The sequence below is a fragment of the Monopterus albus genome, unplaced genomic scaffold, assembly GCF_001952655.1.
Source record: "Monopterus albus unplaced genomic scaffold, M_albus_1.0 scaffold51.1, whole genome shotgun sequence".
NCBI lineage: Eukaryota > Metazoa > Chordata > Actinopteri > Synbranchiformes > Synbranchidae > Monopterus > Monopterus albus.
The window spans coordinates 6,202,071-6,222,994 of record NW_018127931.1 but is presented as its reverse complement, the minus strand read 5'-3'; the positions used below and the strand labels follow the sequence as shown (position 1 = coordinate 6,222,994).

At 39.2% G+C, this 20,924-nt stretch overlaps 2 protein-coding genes across 3 annotated transcripts in view; both read left to right on the top strand.

Moving 5' to 3' along the window:
• The window catches only part of rint1 (RAD50 interactor 1), a 12,609-nt gene extending 4,056 nt beyond the window's left edge, over nucleotides 1–8,553 (top strand). The window contains exons 6-15 of the mRNA XM_020601369.1: nucleotides 1,217–1,406; nucleotides 1,517–1,627; nucleotides 1,831–2,056; nucleotides 2,786–2,923; nucleotides 3,188–3,282; nucleotides 4,456–4,560; nucleotides 5,179–5,396; nucleotides 5,616–5,796; nucleotides 6,957–7,075; nucleotides 7,800–8,553. Of these exons, the coding sequence (XP_020457025.1) occupies nucleotides 1,217–1,406; nucleotides 1,517–1,627; nucleotides 1,831–2,056; nucleotides 2,786–2,923; nucleotides 3,188–3,282; nucleotides 4,456–4,560; nucleotides 5,179–5,396; nucleotides 5,616–5,796; nucleotides 6,957–7,075; nucleotides 7,800–8,013 (1,597 nt within the window). The 3' untranslated portion in view covers nucleotides 8,014–8,553. The remainder of the gene's footprint in view (nucleotides 1–1,216; nucleotides 1,407–1,516; nucleotides 1,628–1,830; nucleotides 2,057–2,785; nucleotides 2,924–3,187; nucleotides 3,283–4,455; nucleotides 4,561–5,178; nucleotides 5,397–5,615; nucleotides 5,797–6,956; nucleotides 7,076–7,799) is intronic.
• Nucleotides 8,554–8,680: 127 nt separating this feature from the next.
• Nucleotides 8,681–19,769, top strand: LOC109960913 (neuroepithelial cell-transforming gene 1 protein-like). 2 transcript variants are annotated; one of them, XM_020601371.1, is made up of 3 exons: nucleotides 8,681–9,262; nucleotides 18,815–18,878; nucleotides 19,589–19,769. In XM_020601371.1, exons 1-3 carry the CDS (start codon nucleotides 9,123–9,125, stop codon nucleotides 19,625–19,627), a joined length of 243 nt encoding a protein of 80 aa, XP_020457027.1. In that variant the 5' UTR covers nucleotides 8,681–9,122; the 3' UTR covers nucleotides 19,628–19,769. The 2 variants fall into 2 exon arrangements, 1 of the variants encoding a protein (XP_020457027.1); XR_002275064.1 differs by lacking the exon at nucleotides 19,589–19,769 and having other exon boundaries at nucleotides 8,681–9,280; nucleotides 18,815–19,409.
• Nucleotides 19,770–20,924: the final 1,155 nt, after the last annotated feature.

The window sequence follows — 20,924 nt, the reverse complement described above, 5'->3', positions numbered from 1 at the left end:
TTTTGGAACGTGTTGCAGGCATCAAATTCAAAATGAGTGAATATTTGCAAAAAACAATAAAGTTTATCAGTTTGAACTTTAAATATCTTGTCTTTGTGGTGTATTAAATTAAATATGGGTCAAAAATGATTTGCAAGTCATTGTATTCTGTTTTTATTCACATTTTACAAAATGTCCCAACATCATTGGAATTGGAGTTTGTATACTATTGATTTGCAGTGGCTGATAAGCTTTAGATGAAACAAAGCTTACAGTCTTTAGCCACACTAACACCATAGCTCTAGGCAGGGCTGCTGGGTGAGGGGCCAATGTGTCAGTTGTCCTGGCCCCTGGGTTAAGGTGGGCCCAACATGGCCCTCTAACCTTTAAATAGTCTTCTGGAGTAATTTATCAAAATACCTATTTGTGGAAACCTCATATAGTATGTGTGAATTACGGAAAACCTCGTTATTATTATCTTCCTAATTGGCCTTGACTTAGTTGATCAAAACAACTGTATTTACCCCCATAATGCAAAACAATGGTTTGGTCTGTCATGCTGCTGTAACGGGGGCATTCACAAATGCAGTAAACTTGACTTTTCATCAAGTTCCACGAGCAGGTTGACATTTTTGATTGACAGTAAAGTGGTTTGTCAGGTATGGGGCGACTGTGGTTCAGTGGGTAATGTGGTCGTCTCCCAACCACAGGGTTGGAGGTTTGTATCAGGTTGGCTGCAGTCCACGTGTCGAAGAGTCCTTGGGTAAGACACTGAACCCCCAAGTTGCTCCCGATGGTTAGAGCCATTGGTTGAGTTGGCACCACACATGGCTGCCTCGGCTCTGTACCAGAAACAAATTCCTTGTGTGTAACATACCTGGCCAAATAAAGGTGATTATCCATTATCATTATTATTATCCAATGTGTAAGTGCATGAAAGGTGAACTGTAAAGTTCTCTGGATAAAAATGCCATATACTGGTAAAGGAATCAGTTTATTTACAACGCTACCTTAATTATGAGATTGAAAATTAACTGTAAATAATAGCTAAATATTTATTGATCTTAGATAAACATGCATCTTACAACTATGAAAGCATGAGCATCACCGGTGTGTTTCTGAACATGATGACACTAGAGAGAAAGCAGAGAGTGACAGGATAGTGACATGAAACAGGACCATGTGGGTATGAAATGCTGCTTCTTCTTGTTCTTGTTCCTTTAACTTCCTCTGGCAGTGATGACCTCATATCTCAAAGGGCTTTGCCCTCTGGTCAGGGAGTACCCTCCACCCAGCCTGTGTCCTCAGCTGGACCTTCATCCCAAGTTCCTCCCCTCCGTCTGCCCATCCAGATCATGCTGGTGCCGCTCAGCAGGCGGTTCAGATACCACTTCTTTGGGAATCGACAAACTAACTCCCTCAGCAAGGTCTCATGCAGAATACACATCACATGCACATGTGCAAACATTTGTAAATGTCAGACATGCACTCTGAAGTTTACACTTCTGAACCTCAAACACATTCTCTGTCTGTGCAGCCTGAGTGGTACCTCACACAGGTTCTGATGTGGATGGGGAACAATGCGACCTTCATGGAGGAAAAGATCCAACCTATCCTGGACCGAGCTGGAGCTGCCATCAGTGCCAGGGTATGTTGTTCTGCTGTGATCCTCTCTGGTTAAGTGTCCAATTAGGCATTTTTTTCCCCAGTCTGATTTTGATTTCAGACCAGAGTTTTCTCCAGCTGTTTCAATGCGTAATACCTGGAAACTGCTTTTATTTGACTTTCCCCTGCATCCCAGGAACACTACCACAGCTTGGCACACTAATTACTACATGTGTACGTGTGTAGGTGGAGCTGTGTCGAGGCCTGTTATCTCTGGTCCAGGAGAAGGTGGCTAGTGATGCTTCTAAACTTCTGTATGACGATGCCCTCTTCTGTCACTTGGTGGAGGAGGTGCTGCAGTTTGAGAAGGAGCTGCGAAGCAACCACTCATACCCAGCAGCTCTTCCTGGCCTCCTCCACCTGCTGCTCGAGGATGCAGTCCTTCAGAAGTGGCTTACTGTGGAAAAGAAGGGTAAGTTGTCAAGTGTGTCACACAGACACATTTATTGTTTTTCAGGCTCACATTCCTTTTTAAATCAACTAATGGATATTACATTGAAGTGTCAAGTATCAAGTTTAACTTGGCTAGGTTTACATCAATATAGAAAGAACTGTTTGGGAAATACAGCACTTTTAAACACACAGTGCTCAAATGGCAAAGGCTCAGAGTAATTGGCCACTTGACTATTAAATGCTTCTTGGGCAGCATTCACATGGCTCAGAGTTGAGTAAGGGTTAAGAGCTGCCATTTAGATTAAGGTTGAAAGTATAGAGGGTACCATGCAAGTGAAGAAGAAAATGAGGACTAAAAACGCAAAAATCCTTCATGGCGATATCAAAGGTAGCTGGTTTACTAAATTAAGGAACACAAGAAAACTAGAAAATAGAAGAGAACCTGAGGGACTTCAGGAGAAAAGTTTTATGGAATGGTGAACTGAAACTCAACCTTTATCACAGTAATGGAAAAAGAAAATGTGGAGAAAAAACAACAACAACAACAACAACAACAACAACAACAACAACAACAACAACAACAACAACAACAACACAAAGCATACCGTGTCATGTGTCCAACATGGTGGATATATATACATACATGCATGTATGGCTGATGGAGGTGGACATGCAGTCTGCATGGACTTGGTAAGTTTGCTAAGAACAGTGAAAGAGCACTATAACCCTATATACCCTGCATATACAGTGGCGGTGGAGAAGATGGATGCCATGCTGTCGGCTGAGGGAGCTTGGAGCTCTCAGTACAAAGATATCAGTGATGTAGATGAGCTGAAGGCGCCAGATTGTGCTGAGACTTTTATGACACTACTTCAGGTCATCACTGGTAAGACTACTCATTTTAACTCTTACAATCATTTCTAAGTCACTGTCAGTATAGTTCATTTGGAAGAATGTTAAATATTTGGTATAAATGTAATGCGGCTAGTTTTTCTCTCATTTTCATCTTTTCATTTTAAAATAAAGGAAAAAAGTAAAAGAAAGAGCAACACTGGGGTGAACTATACAGAGCCCTATGGGAATATTTTTAAACAATTTTTGCATTTGTGGTAAAAAGTCTTGTATTTTTTCATCATCTTACGGCACTCAGAGCGGTACCGGGCCTTGCCCTGTCCTTCTGCACAGCTGAAGTTTCTGGCGCTACAGAAAGAACTGGTGGATGACTTCCGCATACGACTCACCCAGGTAATAATGAAAAAGATTACGCTGATATTCAGAGGAGGAAGGTAACTAAGCACATTTACTCAGGTACTGTACTTAAGTACAATTTTGAGGTATCTGTACTTGAGTATCTTCATTTTCTGTTTCTTCATACTTTGACTTTGCTACATTTTACTGAAAAATATTGTAGTTTTTACTCAATACATTTATTTGATAACTTTAGTTACTAGTTACTTTTCAGGCTGAAATTAAGTAAACAAAATACATTATAATCATAAGATGTTATTGATCCCTGGTGTGAAATTCACAAGCTACCCAGCAGCGTGTAAAGTACTTCAGAGTGTGAGCATATTAACTCTACCTTTACCAGCTGTAACATTAATTGTGTTGTACACAATAATGCACTAATGATTAATTAGTCTAATAATATGATATACATGATATGATATAATGAGAGCTGTGTAATTCTGCAACATGAGTACTTTTACTTTTAATATTTACTTTATATTTAATGTTAATTCTTTTGTACTTTACCTTAAGTAACAATTTGAATGCAGGACCTTTACTTCTAACAGTATTTTTGTACAGTGGTGTTGCTACTTTTACTTAAGTAAACAGCAATTCTTTCACCACTGCTGGTATTAATAAAAAACCACCCAACCAATGAGGGAGGGGTGATGGGCTTTTCTGGAGCACTGTTAAAGCAGGAGGGAGGCACTTGGCTGATGATTAAGGTTATAATAGGCTTGTGCTTTTCCTGAAATCCCTACCACCACAGATTTAATGAGTTCACTGTTTAAGGTTTGACTGGCACTCTTTATAAGTGCTTCATCCTAAAGCACCCTCTTCTTCTACAGTAGTTTAACAGCAGCACCAGCAGTTTAACCATTTTCTAATATTCAGATAACACTAGTGTGTGGAAATATTCAGTGATTCACCAGTTTTACCAATTTTCTCAGTTAAAATATGCAGCATTTGGAGGGAAAACCGCCTAATGAGAAACATTTATTTAAAGAATTAATCAACACCATGATGAAAAGGATTGTCTCACTGCCCTGACTGGTTGACAGTTTCAAGGCTGTTTTTGCCATAAATGTGATAGAGATAATGTGAATATTTGTGTGCTGTTTGTTCAGCGGGATTTGTCTAATTGTTTGAGTATTTACAGGCAGAAATCCAATTTTTTTTCCTGTCCAGGTAATGAAAGAGGAGTCTCGCTGCCCCCTGAGTGCCCGTTACTGTGCCATTCTCAATGCTGTCAACTACATTTCCACCATCCTGACAGACTGGGGAGACAATGTGGTGTGTGGAGTTTATTAAATGTGTTTATCCTATTGCGTTACTCACACACAACTACCCAGCTCCTTGTTTTCATATAAATTTCACTGGGAAAATCTCAATAGCACAGTACAGAAACTCAGACATACAAACATTTTGCAGACAAAGGTAATTGGTGATGGTGAGTTACAAAATTAGAGTTAGATTTTATTATGTTCCCTCATTTTACACACTTTCATTTCACTTTATACAACTATGAATTCATTATACAGTAAATAGGTTTTTCTACAAGTTTGCATTTTGTTAAAGGCCAAACTCCTCAAATGTTACACATTCTCTGAAGGCAAACAACATGCTAAGATAAAATGATGTCTGAAATTGGTAGAATTTTGATTCATTTGATCCAGAAATTAACTAATTAAACAATAAATGAAGAATAGTGGGAACTGAGAGAAGAGTTGAAGCCAGCCTTAGGTACATGACAGATATGAAACCTGGATGGATTTGGTTCTGTATGGGAAAAGAGCCATTTTGCACTCTGTACCTTCACTAAATATAGCCCTATAGACAGAAGAGGGGCATTTATGGTTTTGGCTTCACTGACAGTTATGTGTTTACCAGTTGCTTTTATTCTTTGCTCAGTTTTTCCTACAGCTGCAGCAGGCAGCGGTTTCACTTGGGGACGAAACGTTGCAGGGCCTCGGGGTGATGGAGGTGGGTCGCCTGGCTTCTCTGGAGGGCTCTCTGTTTGAAGGTCTGTTGGCGTTGCTGGATCGACTGAAGGGAGACATGATGGGGAGACTGCTGGATTGGACCATGAGAGAAATCACAGGAAAAGCTAAACCATACTGCCACGACAGGTGAGGGCCAGTAATGAGTACTGTGTAAAGCTACAGTGGGTATTGTTAGGACAGTGTAGCTTAAATATGGATTGTGTGCCTGTGCTCAGCTTTTATCTCTGGTGTTGTTTTGGAAGATAATGTTTTTCTTCTCATCCCATAGTGGCCAGGGGCAGCCAAAGAATAAGCCCTATAAGCCACTGATTTATTTTCTTTTTTCTTTTACTATCTTATCTTTAGGTGGTTGTCAGTACCATCCCAGTATGACCAGACCATCATGTCGCTGTCCAGTTCAGCTTGTCCCATGATGCAATGTGTGAGCGACAGATTGTTAAACCTTCATCAGGTCCTGAGTTTTTCTCTGTTCCAACTGGCCTGGCAGGGCCTGGCGGAGAGACTTGACAACTTCCTCTACCAAGAAGTAAGACATCAATACACCAAAACTGGTTTTCTGATTGTTTTAGAAGCAAACTGCAAAGTAGACGTGATTCAGCCCAGCTGTTTGAGGACAGTTTAGATGATCCAAATGTTCTACAGAGGCAAACATACAGTATACAGTGCCTGCATAGCCTGTAGCATATGGACCAGTGTCTGCAGTTTCACCTCAGTTTAGCTGCAGTTTAATTTAGTCTGCAGCTCAGACATCTCATCTCAGTCCAACTGGACTGGCAGCCAATTGTCTTGTTGAAACAGACATTTGTGTTTAGTATAGTGAGGGGCAATAAAAACAAACATTTGGGATAATGACAGGAATCTGCAGATGCATGTGAGAAGGAGTCCAGAAAGTTATTTGATTATTGTATTTACAGTAAATTGACTTAACGGCACAGTGGGGGAATGGACTGGTGGCTAAGCCCCCTCCTTCTTAGTTACTATTGCTACACCTGTAAAGCATTGCATTTTAGTTACTGTTGCTACACCTGTAAAGCATTGCATTTTAGCACTGCACGTATGAAATGTACGATGGTGATGATGATGATGATGATACTGGCATATTTCATATTTAAAATCATAGTTTGTTCAGAATAGTGGCCCCTTTGTTTACTGCATTTCTCTATTCCAGGAGACAGGAGGAATCTAGCTATAAATCTGGCAATTAAATTTAATCTTGTTAGGGAATTCTTTCATCAAGCTCTATCTACATCAGTTTCTTAATGGTAGTGTATTTCTGTACATTTTGCCTTAAAAGTATTGCAGTAAATTCTAGTTATTCTGTCTTGAAACTGCTGTTCAATAATGTTCACTGCCTGTTTTGCCTGCTTCTTGCCATTTCTGGCATCTTTGTTGTCTTTTTCTGATCATTTACTGTATGGTCATAAATTATACCCAAGAATACTTTGTAAGACTAGAATGCCAGTGGTATTTACAAGTGCTCTTCCTGTCTCCACCACTTAAGCAAGTCTACACATAAATCAGGAAAATACATAATCGAGGTAACTAAAAACCCCACCTGCATAACTGGTCCACTACTTGTACTGTTGTAGTTTTTGCTAATAAACACTTTGATTGATGTGGTTTCCTATGAACTGCAGTCAAATTTGGCTCATTATGTCCATCTCTCTCTCTCTCTTGCTCTGTCAGGTGATCCTGTCTAATCATTTCAGTGATGGTGGGGCGGCCCAGCTTCAATTTGACATGACTAGAAACCTATTTCCTTTGTTTGGTCACTACTGCAAAAGACCTGAGAACTTCTTTAAGCAGTAAGTGTGTGGACATGTGTGTGTCTCATCATAAGGCTCAACGTGTGGTCAGGTTATTTTTTCAGAGGTGCTTCCGCTGTGTGCATTCATGTGCGCAGGCTCATAATCCTTGGCGCACCCAAATGCTGAGGACAAAGATGACATTGTTTTGCTCTTATTTTATCATATTACTAGGCCTAAAGTCTACAGATTGGCCAATACTGTGTATGAAATAACAATAGCATATATAAAGTATATTAAAATTTGAGCAGTAGGTGTTGAGTAGAATAAGAATTAGGGTAGGAGTTAAGCAATGCAGTCATGACTACATTGTTATACTGTATTTAGCAAGTGTTTATTTTATATCAGTTGCTGCTGAAAATGCACTGTTTTCTGTATTCCCACAGCACTTGTGTTTGCTCTGACCAAATTTGGTTCTTCAAAAAGACTCATCACTGTAAAAATAGATTGTATTGTGTTGCATCAAGAAAGCTGTCTTTTGTCTGGCTATGCAGTCCACAACATGCACATGTGTACTAGTTTATGCTACTTTATTGACAGATGGGACAAAAATCCAATGTAACAAAAAAAAAACCACTCACAAAATACCTAGTCACTGAAAACATGGTGTGGAGAGTATAAGACAGACAAGTGAAGGTTAAAATCCCAGGTGAGAAGATGAACTCTGGTTCTACCAGCATTATGATTAGATTTGTCTCAATCTGTTCTCTCTGTCTCTCCACAGGGTTAAGGAAGCTTATATTATCTTGTGTCTGAATGTGGGCTCTGCTATTCTGCTAAGGAATCTCCTTAAAGAGTCAGAGGAGGAGTCGAGAAACTATGGGGGTATGGGTGATCCTCTACCAGAGTCTGCACTGAACGAGCTGGGGGTGTACTGCTTGGCTCCTTGTGATGTCCTGATTCTCCTTAACCTCAGAGCCTCTTTGCCTGTACACTGACATGTCCAGCTGACTGTATTTGTATGTGTCAGTGTGGAAGAACAGATTGAGTGCTCACCAGTTCTAGGTTATATTTTTGGGGACCTATTTATGTACCTAGGACCTCAGTTGACCTAAGTATACCACAAAGTATAAATGACAACTACCCCTATTCTGGTATATTATGTAATAAGCCTAGCTGATCTGCAATACTTTCATATTCAGCTTCCCCCTAATACTTGTTATTTTTATTTTTCTGCCAAGCATGTAGTGTACATATACACCATAAAATACTTATTTTATTAAATTGTATCTGGCACATTGAAATAACAGGTGTAGCCTGATGCATTAAACACACCTTTATTATTATTATTTCACATTATTTGAGCCAGTTAATGAAGATGCAAACCCTTGCATTACTAAAGTTAAATTATTGATAGATATTTTAAGAGTCTGACTGTCCTGTCTGACAAACTGTTTTCTGTTTATATTAGTTGTTATTCTCCATTCACATTGTTTTCATATTGACAAGCTGATAAACCGGAATAAAAATGAAAAAACATTTGGCACTGATTGTTTTGTAGCAGCCCCTCATTAACTAATTAAATGACATTTTCACTACATAGCTCAGTAAAGAAGCCCCTTCCCCAAACCCTTGCATTACTAAAGTTAAATTATTGATAGATATTTTAAGAGTCTGACTGTCCTGTCTGACAAACTGTTTTCTGTTTATATTAGTTGTTATTCACCATTCACATTGTTTTCGTATTGACAAGCTGATAAACCGGAATAAAAATGAAAAAACATTTGGCACTGATTGTTTTGTAGCAGCCCCTCATTAACTAATTAAATGACATTTTCACTACATAGCTCAGTGAAGAAGCCCCTTACAAATATACGTGAAGCTTTAAATATATTGTATTCTAATATTACGTTGCGGTATCAGACGTCATTGCTGTGGCCCCGCCCAGGTAGCGCAATATCCTTACATGGAGTTTCTTTGTTCTGCTGTCATTGGTCGAAACTCGGATTTCCGGCAATTTCAAAAGTGGTTCCACGCTTTTGCAGCTGTGTGATTTATTTTAAACCCTTTATATAACATAATTAGGCTTATGTTTTTGCCATTTTAAATGGGTGACACAAGTGAAGTCCAAACTCCCATTTGGACTTTAGAGAACCAGAGAAGACAGCCATGCGCTAGGGATTGGAAAAGGACGTTGTCAGCCAAGGAAGAGCAGCCTCTACCCGAGAACCACGGCAGGGTCCTGCGGTGAGTTCGGCTTTTCAGGTCAGACCTTTAAACGTACTCAATGAACTGCTGTGTGAATATTAACAACACAAGGAGAACTGTGGGTGCCAAACTATTATAGCACTATGTGAAACTGTAGCTGTCAGTGGCGTAGCGTTCATTTCTTTAAACCAGTGGTATTATTACATATAAATAAAGCGTGTTCGGGTATTTTCGTTGCGTCTCAGTGTCACCAGATGTCAGCAAAGGCCGCGGTGTTTCCTCCGCAGCTACAGAAAGGTGATCTGCCATTTGTAACCTTTAATAGATTTCCAGTTAATCTACTTTAATTTCTATGTTTCAGCTATTTGAATAATATACATATATATATTTGCAAGTCAAAAATGTACAGAGCTACGGTTATTTAGCTCAGAAATGCAGAAAGCTTATATTTATTTATTTTGCAGCTCTCCAGTTTTGAGGGGTTCAGTTTTTTTTTTTCTCAAAGCAACTTTGGCTGTGTGTTCTTTTACTCTGCACTGACTGGTTTCCTAACTACATCAAATATGTTTGTTTTTTTAACTTATTTAATACAAGTTTATGTGCATAACCACTCTGGTCACAAGCCACAGATAGGTTGTTGAGAAAGACCAAGTTACTTTTGTGAGGTGCTTGCTTATAACAATGCTCACACACATACCCATATGTGCACTAGATGCATGTATTAACCCTCATGCCAGTCTGAATGAAAACCCTGCTTGACAAGCAGGAGCAGATTTAGAAAATTACAGACAGGTTGTCCTGGCTGGGGCACAGACTCAGAGAGAGGCAGCGATTGGAAATGCATGTAAAACGTAATTTAAACCCCTAGCTCTATGATGTAATAAACCATACATTATTAAGGATCAAGTTGTTTATTTTGTTGTTTGTTTGTGTGTTTTATTTATTTTATATTTTCTTTAGCTATCTTTGTCTGCACTCCAATAAGGTGAATCATGCCAAGTTCTTCACACCAATGTAATTTGAGAAATTATTGCAAATATTATGCTGCATGCTGATTTAAAATAAAACTAATTTGACTAATATAAATTATAAAGCATCAGAAGAATAAGTTGTTCTTAAGGCAAGAAAATGTCATTATTTTTATTTATTTTTTTATTCAATAATACTGACGAGCATCACATTTTGACTCTGGCAGTGGTGGCTAGACCGAATCTGGCGGTAGGCCAGTGCACGACCTGGCTACCCTGATGTTGACAAAGCACAATGTGAAGATTGGAAGATAACTGTTTGATGTGACGATCTGAAATGGCTCAAGTCTCATATAGTTTCACTTGGCATTTTTTGCACAGATCTGTAAGTTTAGTCCCCTGCCTCTAGGGAGGAATCACTTCACAGCCAGTGTTGAGAGGAAGAATGATTGATTAAAGCAACCAAGAAAAACATATGGGTGTGTTAGTTTTGCTTTGGTAAAAATGTGAGCATATCCTTTAAGAAACCCCCTGCCAACAATGCCAATTTAATCATCCGTTGAACAATTAGCCTAATATTTCCCTGATACAATATTGTATCTCTGTTTATAGAGTGAACTGTGAAAATCCCAAGGCAGTACGCATAATAGTAAACCTGGTGTCCAGGGCAGTGTTATCCCAGTCAATCTCTATATTTATCTTTTGAGTGAAATTTTCAGTTTATTGGCCCCTCGTGTGACCAGGAGTTAGAGTGCCCCAGTGCCCCAAAGCCATTTAAATCAATACAATGAAAAATTTCTGGTATTTTCTCAGACTAGTGACTAACATAACAGTAATATGTTTTGGGAAAATAAACCCATGGGAGCATTTACACTGGGCTCTTTTGAAAGGCTTTCCATGTGGGCTGCCAAAGTGTCCCAGCCCTGCCCAGTGCCCAACTGGCTCTGCAGACAAACATGGAAAAACATCACCCAGTATTTGACCTCCATAACAAGGTTTATGGAAAGAAACAAAATAAGGCCTGGTTTCCCGAAAATTTCTGAGATTGACGTTAAAATACTAGCCTGGCAGTGGAGTGGTCTTGTCTGTAAAACATGTAGAATGCAACCACCAGACATCAACAAGGTTGGTTCAGTGCTTGTGACCTCAGAATTCATTGTTCATGTAAAGTAGCACCGTTGAAATAGCATTTTGAATGTGCCTCATAAAAATGCTTTTCAATAAACTTTAAGTAACACTTCATATAACAGAAGTATGCAAATGCACTTTTTAAGAAGAGCTTACTGAGTCGTGCATTGCCTGCCAGTATCATGAATCTGCTGCATGTGATCATTCTTCTGTGTGTCTATTAATAAAAAAAAAAACAGACAAGGATGTGAGTGCAGGTAGGGTCAGTGTTGGGATAGTTCAGTTTCAGAGTTAGCCAGCTTTAACAAACAAGGGTAGGGCTAACTGGGATGCTATTCTACTGACTCACAGGCTGCACACGTTTGAGCAGGTGTGGGGGAGAAACAGCCTTTGTACCCTGGTTGGTGGCTGTGACGAATGTGCGATGATATCAGTCACGTATTCATGAAGGACTTACACAAACAGGAGCTATCAGCTTTTGAAATGGCTCATTTTATGGGAAACATGACATTGGAAATGCCTGCATTTGTGACCTGATTATTTGCTGAGATGTCTTCAGTAGTAATAACTGTTTTGTACATTGCACATAAAATAAGTAATAAAAACTACATATTCATTAACCATTGATAACAGCATGGGCTTCTCTCAAAGATGCTTTGAAAGAATTTTTTAGTAACTGTTGAGTTGCATACATTGGCTCTATATCTCACTCACTGGTCACTGGCCTTGTCACAGCAGACATTTGTGGCTTGTGGAAGGAGAAGCACATTATTGTTCTGTTCAAGTGGGCCAGTCAGCCATAACAGCTAAGCCAAGCGAGCCTTAGTCAATTTATTTGTTTATTTATATAGCCCAAAATTAGAATTCATAAGTTTACCTCAAAAAGATTCACACTATATGCAGCATACAACCTTCTTGATGCTTAAAGTCCACATAGCATGCTTGTTTTGCTCATTTCTAGCCATTTAATGTTTAATCTTGGGTACCTATAGATTGTCTTGCCACCCCTCATAACTCCAAATAGTCGACATTTTTTCAGAATAATAAAACCAAAAAGCCTCTTCCTAGAAACGAGAGGATAGTTTGTGAGTGCGCACAACTCCTGTTGCCAGTGTTGTAGACAGCATAACGAACCGCAACGGCATTAATTCATGTGAATTTCTCCTCCATAGATAGGTAAACAATGGTATATGTACCGATGAAAAGAGATTTGTAACACTCTAAACAAAGCGGGTAGTTGAGAAACCCCACGTTTTAACTGGCATAATGCAGACATAGTAACTTTTCCAGCCTTACAATAATTCTCTCAAATGTTACAGAAACAAGGTATTAACGAACATGCAACTTTTTTACTTACCGGGTAGTGGAAACCTCACTCCCTTTCAAGTAGCTCCAAGGTCTAAATCCAACCAGTGGTCGCTTGCATCTTCCCCCACATGACCACATACAGTCCCAAAGTAGTGAAACTAATTTCAACAGGTAGCATCACACTGACAATATCATCATGGACCATTAATCTGCTTGTTAACTAGCAACACATCACATGTGGCAGACACACTGGTCTCAAGCAGTCAAAACAAACAGGTACTGTGCTCTGGGGGAATCCGGTGCTGATGAGCTGATCACTAACCACAGTGGTGGCTTCACAGGCCGACTGATCATAGGTTAGACCTGGTCAGGTAAAACAGCGGGGTCCCTGTACAGGAACATTCCCAGACATGCAGTAACCTCAGGCCCTGTATTTTTCTACATATCGTCTGGTCACAGTGCAGGCAGCAGGAAGTAAAATATATCTACAAAACTGCATGCAATCTTAAAATTCTGCTTTTACAATGCATCAGTGAATTCTTTCTTTTTAAAGCTTTATTGAAAACATACAGTACATAACAAACAAGCAGTATAACATTTTGCCACCAGGTCCCCATGGAAGTCAGTCAAGCTCAGATGAATGCACAACGGCCTGGATTTTAATGCCCATTCAAGGAAACCTTTAAATTGCCACGTAATACTTTATTACGGTAGAAAAAAAGTTTCACGAGTGAGAGTTTGCGAGAGATATAGACATCCGAGTTGCTTCTGCATAGAAATACTAGAACATATGTTCACCTCATTTTTTTTAGCTTTAGGTCACGTCTAAGATGATAATTCACAGTTTTAACATTGTAGATAAGTCAGAAAACAAGGAAAAGCATATAATGGGCTCTTTAAAAGCTCAACTGGAATGAGGGGACAAAAAAGTAATTAACCTCAGGAAGAACAACAAAGGAGGATCCCTTTTGCAGGACAGGACTCCCATGCAATAGATGTCTTACTGGAAATGGAAAAAAGCAAGCACCCTTACTGAAACACTGAAAGAATACCAAACTGTGGATGTAGACAATTTGGCTGTAGGATTTAACCTGCCTTCGCAACTAGGCCAGTGTTAGACTTTTAGTCCATACTCACATGTAAAAAAAAAAAAGTTTAAGTATGAGAATCAGATACAAAGAATATCAGATAGTTGTAACATCTAATTTGTATTACAGCTCATGGATCTATTATGGAATTCCTGGGTCATATAGCCTACCTGGAGCAAGATGCCCACACTAACACAGCCTGTCTTTTCTTTTTTTTTTCTGGAACACCTGTCTTTCTGATCAGTTAACACTGATACTCAAAGAAAAACAGCAGCCATTCTGCAACTACTTTGTGTCCAGTATGTATCTTGAAAAAGGAGCCACCAGCAGTTAGTGTTTATGGGGCAGATTAATTAGTAAAACTGGTGATGTTTTGATGATGAGCTCACTTCCTCAAACCACTTTTGTTACAAATATCCTTGTCTGCTATGGCTCTACTTGCTCTAGAGCAGTTGTTTAGATTAAAAGGTGAGATATTAGGTCAATGAGCGGAAGAGAGATCATGTTTAATTGCTTCACAGCCTCCAGTGAGATTCTGAGAAGCTGGCTAATGCCATGGCTGGCTGACTGATGATGTAACCATAATCACAGTGAGTGCAGCTCAGCCTAGCTCTTGGATAATGCTTGTCACTGTAGTGTCTGCTGCTCTGGAAGCTCTGTACATTCCAAAAAATGAATCAGTGTGATAGAGGAGAGACAAAAGAAGAAAAGCAACAAGACACAAGGATAGATAGATGGACATATGTCTAATTCATGCTGCCATTATTGGATTACTAGTGTGTCTACAATAGAAGATAAAATCCTTGTCCTGTAGTTACAGGGGAAGGTGAGCACCCCTGATGATTTAGTCTCAGCTGAAGTAGTAGCTTTCCTTTGTAACACCTATGGTAAAGACACAGGAATTGTCATTAGTCTCTTATGTATGTATAGGCTGTAACTAATGCTTTTTCCATTACTGATTAATCAATCAGTTATTTTTTCTGGGCAATTATTTAGTATAGTGGTAAATCATGAAAACATGCACAGTTGAGTACCACTTCCCATCATATTCACTTTGCTTGGCCAACACAAAATCATATGACAAAGAAAGCAGCAATACATCGTGTCAGACACAGATTTCAGAAGATGAATTGTTTACATGAATACCTTCATTATTGGTTTGACTATAGATTATTTCAAAACTTTAAATATTCAATTTCAGCATATGTCTATTTTTTCTGATCAAAAGCTAAAAAAATTACAATATTAAATTAAAACAAGCAAATTCTCAACTAACATGACATGTAATGAATGTGCTTGCTTAGAATTTAGTTTAATATTATGATTTACTGCTACTAGTAGTGAGCTACTAAATGTTTCACCTCTTGCATATAAAACACGGAAACTAGTATCACTTAATTCCATCATGAGGCAAATTCCCAGTTTAACCATGTTGTCTTCAAGAGAAATTCAGTTCAGTTTTATTTGTATAGCGTCACTTGGCATCAACAGCCATCTCGGGTCCCACAAGGTCTAGAGCTTACAGTAGTGTAGAGAATTGCAGCAAGTCCCTTTGAGCAAGCACTAGCGACTGCAGAGTGGGAAAACTCCCTATACGGAAGAAACCTCTGATAAACCCCAGCCCTCGGTGCATAGCCTTCTGCCTCCGCAGTATTTTTTTTTTCCCTGTTATCTCCTGTTAGCTCATCAAAATTGCAAATGACCTCTATTTAGGAGCATTAAAACCACAGGGCTGCGACAGCATTTATGCATACGTCAGTACATTTACATTATAGTACTGCAATGACGGTTATTTTTATGAGGGATTTAATCTGCATATTATTTTTGTTTTTTTTATAAAATGACAAAGTTAAAACTGGCTTCATCTTTTTTTCATTTTTACTTGAGTAATGATGACAGTTATCTGAGGAGTTGCTGATTGATTATTTAACTCAACATTTCAGTTCTAGTCCCTTACATCATAAGGCATACATCACCTCAGTTAACTTAAAATGCAAATGTGTATATGAAGAACGGCAACATTTTTCTATATAAGAACCTGAACCCATTTGAGATTTTTGCTTAAAAAGTAAGATAAATATTTAATTGATTATAAAAATAGTTGAAGATTTTCGAACTGTCAACTGATCGCTGCAGCCCTAAAGCTGCTTATGTGGGGTGTATCTGCCATCCTTTAACAATGTCATTGTTAGAGGACACTGTTGGCCGCCAAAGGACAGGAACTCTAGCGACTCAGTCATTAGAGGACATTGTTAGCCGTCGAAGGACTGAAACACCAGCTAGTGGGATAAATACCTCCTGCTCACCACCAATCAGGCACTGATGAAGCCTCTTGAATGAGAAGTGAAATGTCTTCTACCTAAAACTACATCCAGATGCCTTCTTCTACGTTTTTTCAGCATACTATGACCTGGATGACTGCGAAATTGCACGGACATCCTTTAACAATCAAACATTACATTGCCTCTTTTACATTTGTTGACCTTTGAGGACACTGGATCAGGATAAACTGCTCTGTCCACATTAATTCAGCACTTGACATTTAAGTCTGAACAGCACCTGCAGTGAGCTTTCCCCAGAACACCCAAGGAGCTTCGCATTTTCCTTCTTTCTTTAGCTATTGTTGTTATTCCACAGCACATGCTGTTTATCCAGAGTACCTTCCAGTAGCATCAGTCCATACATTTCCAACATGGGTGGTCCCAAAATGAACTGCCCACAAGCCGCTGCCTGCTCTCATTTTCAGAACAACTGTATACACATTCGATTTCCGTCATGGTCGGTTGCCACACAAACTGCTGTTAATGTCGCTGAACCATAAAATACAGTATTTCCCTTGTTATGCAGGAGCTACAGAACAAAAGGGTTTCATTAATTCATGCTAGATTTTTTTTTTTCCCAATTAAAAGTGCTGATGCAAACTAGTTATGACTAAAGTGGTCAATAAATGAAGCGCTAAGGTCTCAACAGTGATGATTTGCTGTTCTTCTTTGTCTCACAGGAATATAAACTGTGTAATTTGGGTTTTGGACTGTAAGACAAAAGAAACAATGTTAAGATGTTACATTGGCTCAGTTAACCAAAATATGAATCAGTTCATCAAGTTTAATCACTATGGTTTTTCGGTAGGTGTGTGAGAACAATGCAACTGACATATTTAAATCGGAGCAGAACAATGTTTCAGAATAGAGGGTTATATTTGTAAGGATACTGCCAGATACAGGTTTAATGTATGTAAATATTTTAAACATTACACTAATTTACTATAACATATTAGATCAGAGAACATTTTTCATACAGGTAAAACAAAAATCTTTGCAACCAGTCAGTTTTTAATTATCCTCACTCAAATGGTAACCCCGAAAAGCTGATAGTGTATATGATGTATTGTATGCCCCAACTGAAATGGCACAGCCACAAATTATTATCAAAAATCCTCACTGTTGTATTAATTTCAATATAAAGGTACTGAAGGTGCTGTAAAAAGGTCAATTTTGTTGACATGAAATGACTAAATTACAGCAAATGATTGTGTAGCCCACCACTGAGCCATGACAGTGCTGCGTCTGCCTGCAGCACTGACTGTAGTAGGACAGTTGCTGTGTCACTGGATCAGTGCCATCTGAAGCAACAGTAGCACAATGACAGTATGACTGGAATGACCTGGCCTTACGAGCAACACACAGAACAAGTGTTTCTCAGCAGCATTCTTTGAATGCTGATTGCTTTGTATATCCCACCATCTAAGGACCTCAAAGACATAAGTCTTCAATATAATCAACTGTTCTGACACTATTTATGCTCATGTGGAAGTCACAGACTGGGTTATGGCAGCTGAGCAGTGTAGGTGGTTTTGTCATGCCTTCTGAATGTGATTGTGGTGTGATAGTGCGTTTAAACGTACTCCACAGTGTCTTAACATTTCATCTTTTGTTTGCATATGAATTCAGCTGTGGTATCTGTATTTGTTAGAGACTGAAATTTTCCTCATATTTTTAAAACTAGTGGCATTAAAATTCTCCTGCTACTGGTATTTTGTAAAGGTCAAAGCATTATGTCATTATCAACCAAAGCTCAGCCAATAAATGCTACTATAAGTAACAGAATACATCCCCTGTGTTTGCAGTTTATATCAATGCACTACATACGTTTTGTAATTCATTTACTTAACTAGCACCATTACTTAGCCTTATACAGCAGCCTGAGCCTCCCTTCTCATTTAAAGAGTTTCAACTATGTGAAAGAGTGCATTAATAAAAAAAATCCATTTATTGTTGGTACAACACAGATCATAAGTGCTGTTTTGATGTGTTTCTTCTTGTTGTGTAACCTCCAATTCACTGAGCGCAGTGTGTTCTGTATTTGTCCTCAGCGTGGCCTCATCCGACTGAACCGTATACTTCAGTAATCACATAGGTTGAAGACAGGTTAACATGAGAAGGATTTCCAGTATGCATGGCTGGTTTGGGGTCAGTGTTTAGTCCAGACAGTTCCAAAAAGGCAAACCAGCCCCACTTCAGAATGTCCCAATAAAAAGGGACATTTAAGCACTGTCCAAATCTTTGGGAGGGAGGAAGGTGTGGGATAAAGGAGTCCCTCCCTTCAAACATCACAGAGGCCTTAGGTCTATGGACAGCTTAGTGGCTGACGAGGCTTTTTGGGGAAGTAGACTGGGCTCCTGCTTCACTTTTCTCCAACTCCACCATGCCGAGGCTGTGGTAGGTAGCAGGAGATAGGTGTTTTCTTAGGACACCACAATTCTCTTAGTCACTCAGTCTTCTTATCACCCTGTGACTGTTCTGAACTCCCTAAGCTACCGGTTAAGTCACTCTTTGTCTGGGACTGTAGGTCAGGATGGACTTTTGTGATTTTAATCGATTTGGTGCTTTTCGAAAGTTATCATGATTCAATTAGCCTTGTTTATTTACAGCACAGTGGGATGACCTCTCGAAATGAAACCATGCTTACAACCATAGTGGTAGGCTGGTATAAACAGGCCCTGCACTGTACATGGTGGTTTTTGTAGCTCAAGATACATCATAGATTTATCGTAATTCTAACCGTCTCCTGTGTTCTTCTCTGTTTTTGTTGTCATACAGGTCACTGCAAAGAGGAAGCTCCTTCACCTTCCTCACCCCAGGGCCACAGTGGGACTTCAGTCTGGCAAGTGCAGACCTCGTATTTTTCTAGTTTGCATTGCATATTAGGCCACATAGAAAGCACAAACATACAGTTTGGCTAGTTCATCACTAATTTTAAAGGGTGGGTTGGAAATAGAAAAAACACTTAAAAGGTGGTCCACTCATAAAGTGCCAACAGCAAGAAAATTAGCCACTCATTTTTGTTTAACATGTAACACACATTGCATGCATAAAATATACAGTTTGCATCCTTGGTTCCTGTCCATGCATGTCTCCAAGGTGTCTCCTGGCTGACTTCTGTCCTATCGAGCAAACCGAAGCACTTCTCATCATAATAGTGTGTTTTTTGGCTTTGAAACTCATCTCAAGAGTTTTCTTGTAAATGGTAGTGTTATTTATTGTCACCATGATGAAAGGTTGTTTCTTGTTGGCCCACAGCCACATTAACTCAGAGAAGCCATCCAGACTGGAGGACAAATGTCTTCTTTACTTATACTTGCGATGAAGACAGATCCACAAGCACCAACTGTCAGATGAGCTGATGAAAATATACAGTACATGCACAAGGCGGAGCATACAAAGAAAGGTCCTGAATTGCTTGTTTATACTTATACTTGCGATGAAGACAGATCCACAAGCACCAACTGTCAGATGAGCTGATGAAAATATACAGTACATGCACAAGGCGGAGCATACAAAGAAAGGTCCTGAAAACCTATTTTTTCCATTTAGATTGTGGAAGATGTGATTCTACAAGAAAGAGCACACTGATTGTAGCAAAATTAAAACAATTCTAATCACTTTATGTGAGAGAATTTTCTATTTGTGTATTGTTTTTGGGACTTTGGTTTTTGGTTTATTGTTCAGGGGTTGTTTTTGTTTTTGTCGGACCACATCAACCCCATTGTTTTCCTTCAACCGCTTGTTTTCTGTAATAAAGACTCTTTTGTACTAGCACTATGGGTTTGCACCCTGAGTCCTCATTCTCTCTTTCTCTCACCTCCTGGTGAGAGACACCAACTGTAACAGTTTGCAGGAAATAGCTGGGAAATGGTTAATTTAATAATCTGGTTTACATATGGTCTTATAATTAAAGGTGAAAGAAAGTACTTTTGTTTTTGTTTGTGGATATGCCTCTGGGTAAATTAAATGATACAGTATGTGCATGAGTGTATGAAACGAAAAGAAAAAAGAAACAGAAAAGTAGAAATATGTCTCGGCCGATCTCCAAATGTCAAGCTTTTCTCTCTCGCTCATTAGCAAAGGTCAGTTTATGAAGCATTCAGGCAGTAGTTTGTTGAATGACAAACATAGGAAGTGACAAGTTATATCTGTTGCCACTTAAAGGTAATTCTGTGTCATTTTGTCAGAGCCTACTGTGGTACTGGTGCTGGTTGTGGTGAATACAGTCCCTCACAGAAATAAATGGGGAGGTCTGTGTTTTTCACACCTTGTGAAACTCAGTCTGAGTGCAGCTGTATTCACGACAAATGGCAGCGGTTGCTGGCCTAGACGTTTGAGCATGTATATGTTAGTGTTAGGTATTTTTAGTCAGATAGATATTGGATAGATACTTTATGTATTAGAAATGTTTAGTGGAGAGAGGATGTCTAGTTAGACTGTTAAATGCTTAGTCATGCTTATGAGTTTCTGCAGAGTACATCTGGTCAAGGATAACTAGAGAGAAGAGTTGATGACTGTCAGCAGACAGGGTGTTTAATATTATTATTATGACATGTATAACTGTAGACTTAGCCATAATGTTCTTATGTTTAAGACACGACATGTACTAGAGGTGGTGAGACTGTTTTTAGCTACACACCACTTAACCAACAGACATACACATTCACACGTTGATTTGCTTCATGTTTTGACTACTGCTATGGCCAGCTGCAAAGCTGGTAACAGAGACATCTTGGTTGACGTTTCTGTGTAGTATGGGGCTAGCCCAACCAAGGGGATATAATGTATAGGCCTGGGGGGTTCAGGGGCTTTCATCTTACATCTGCCTGCGAGCAGTTTGGAGGTGCAAGATACTTGAGCGTGTAATGTTAATTTTACCTGTGAT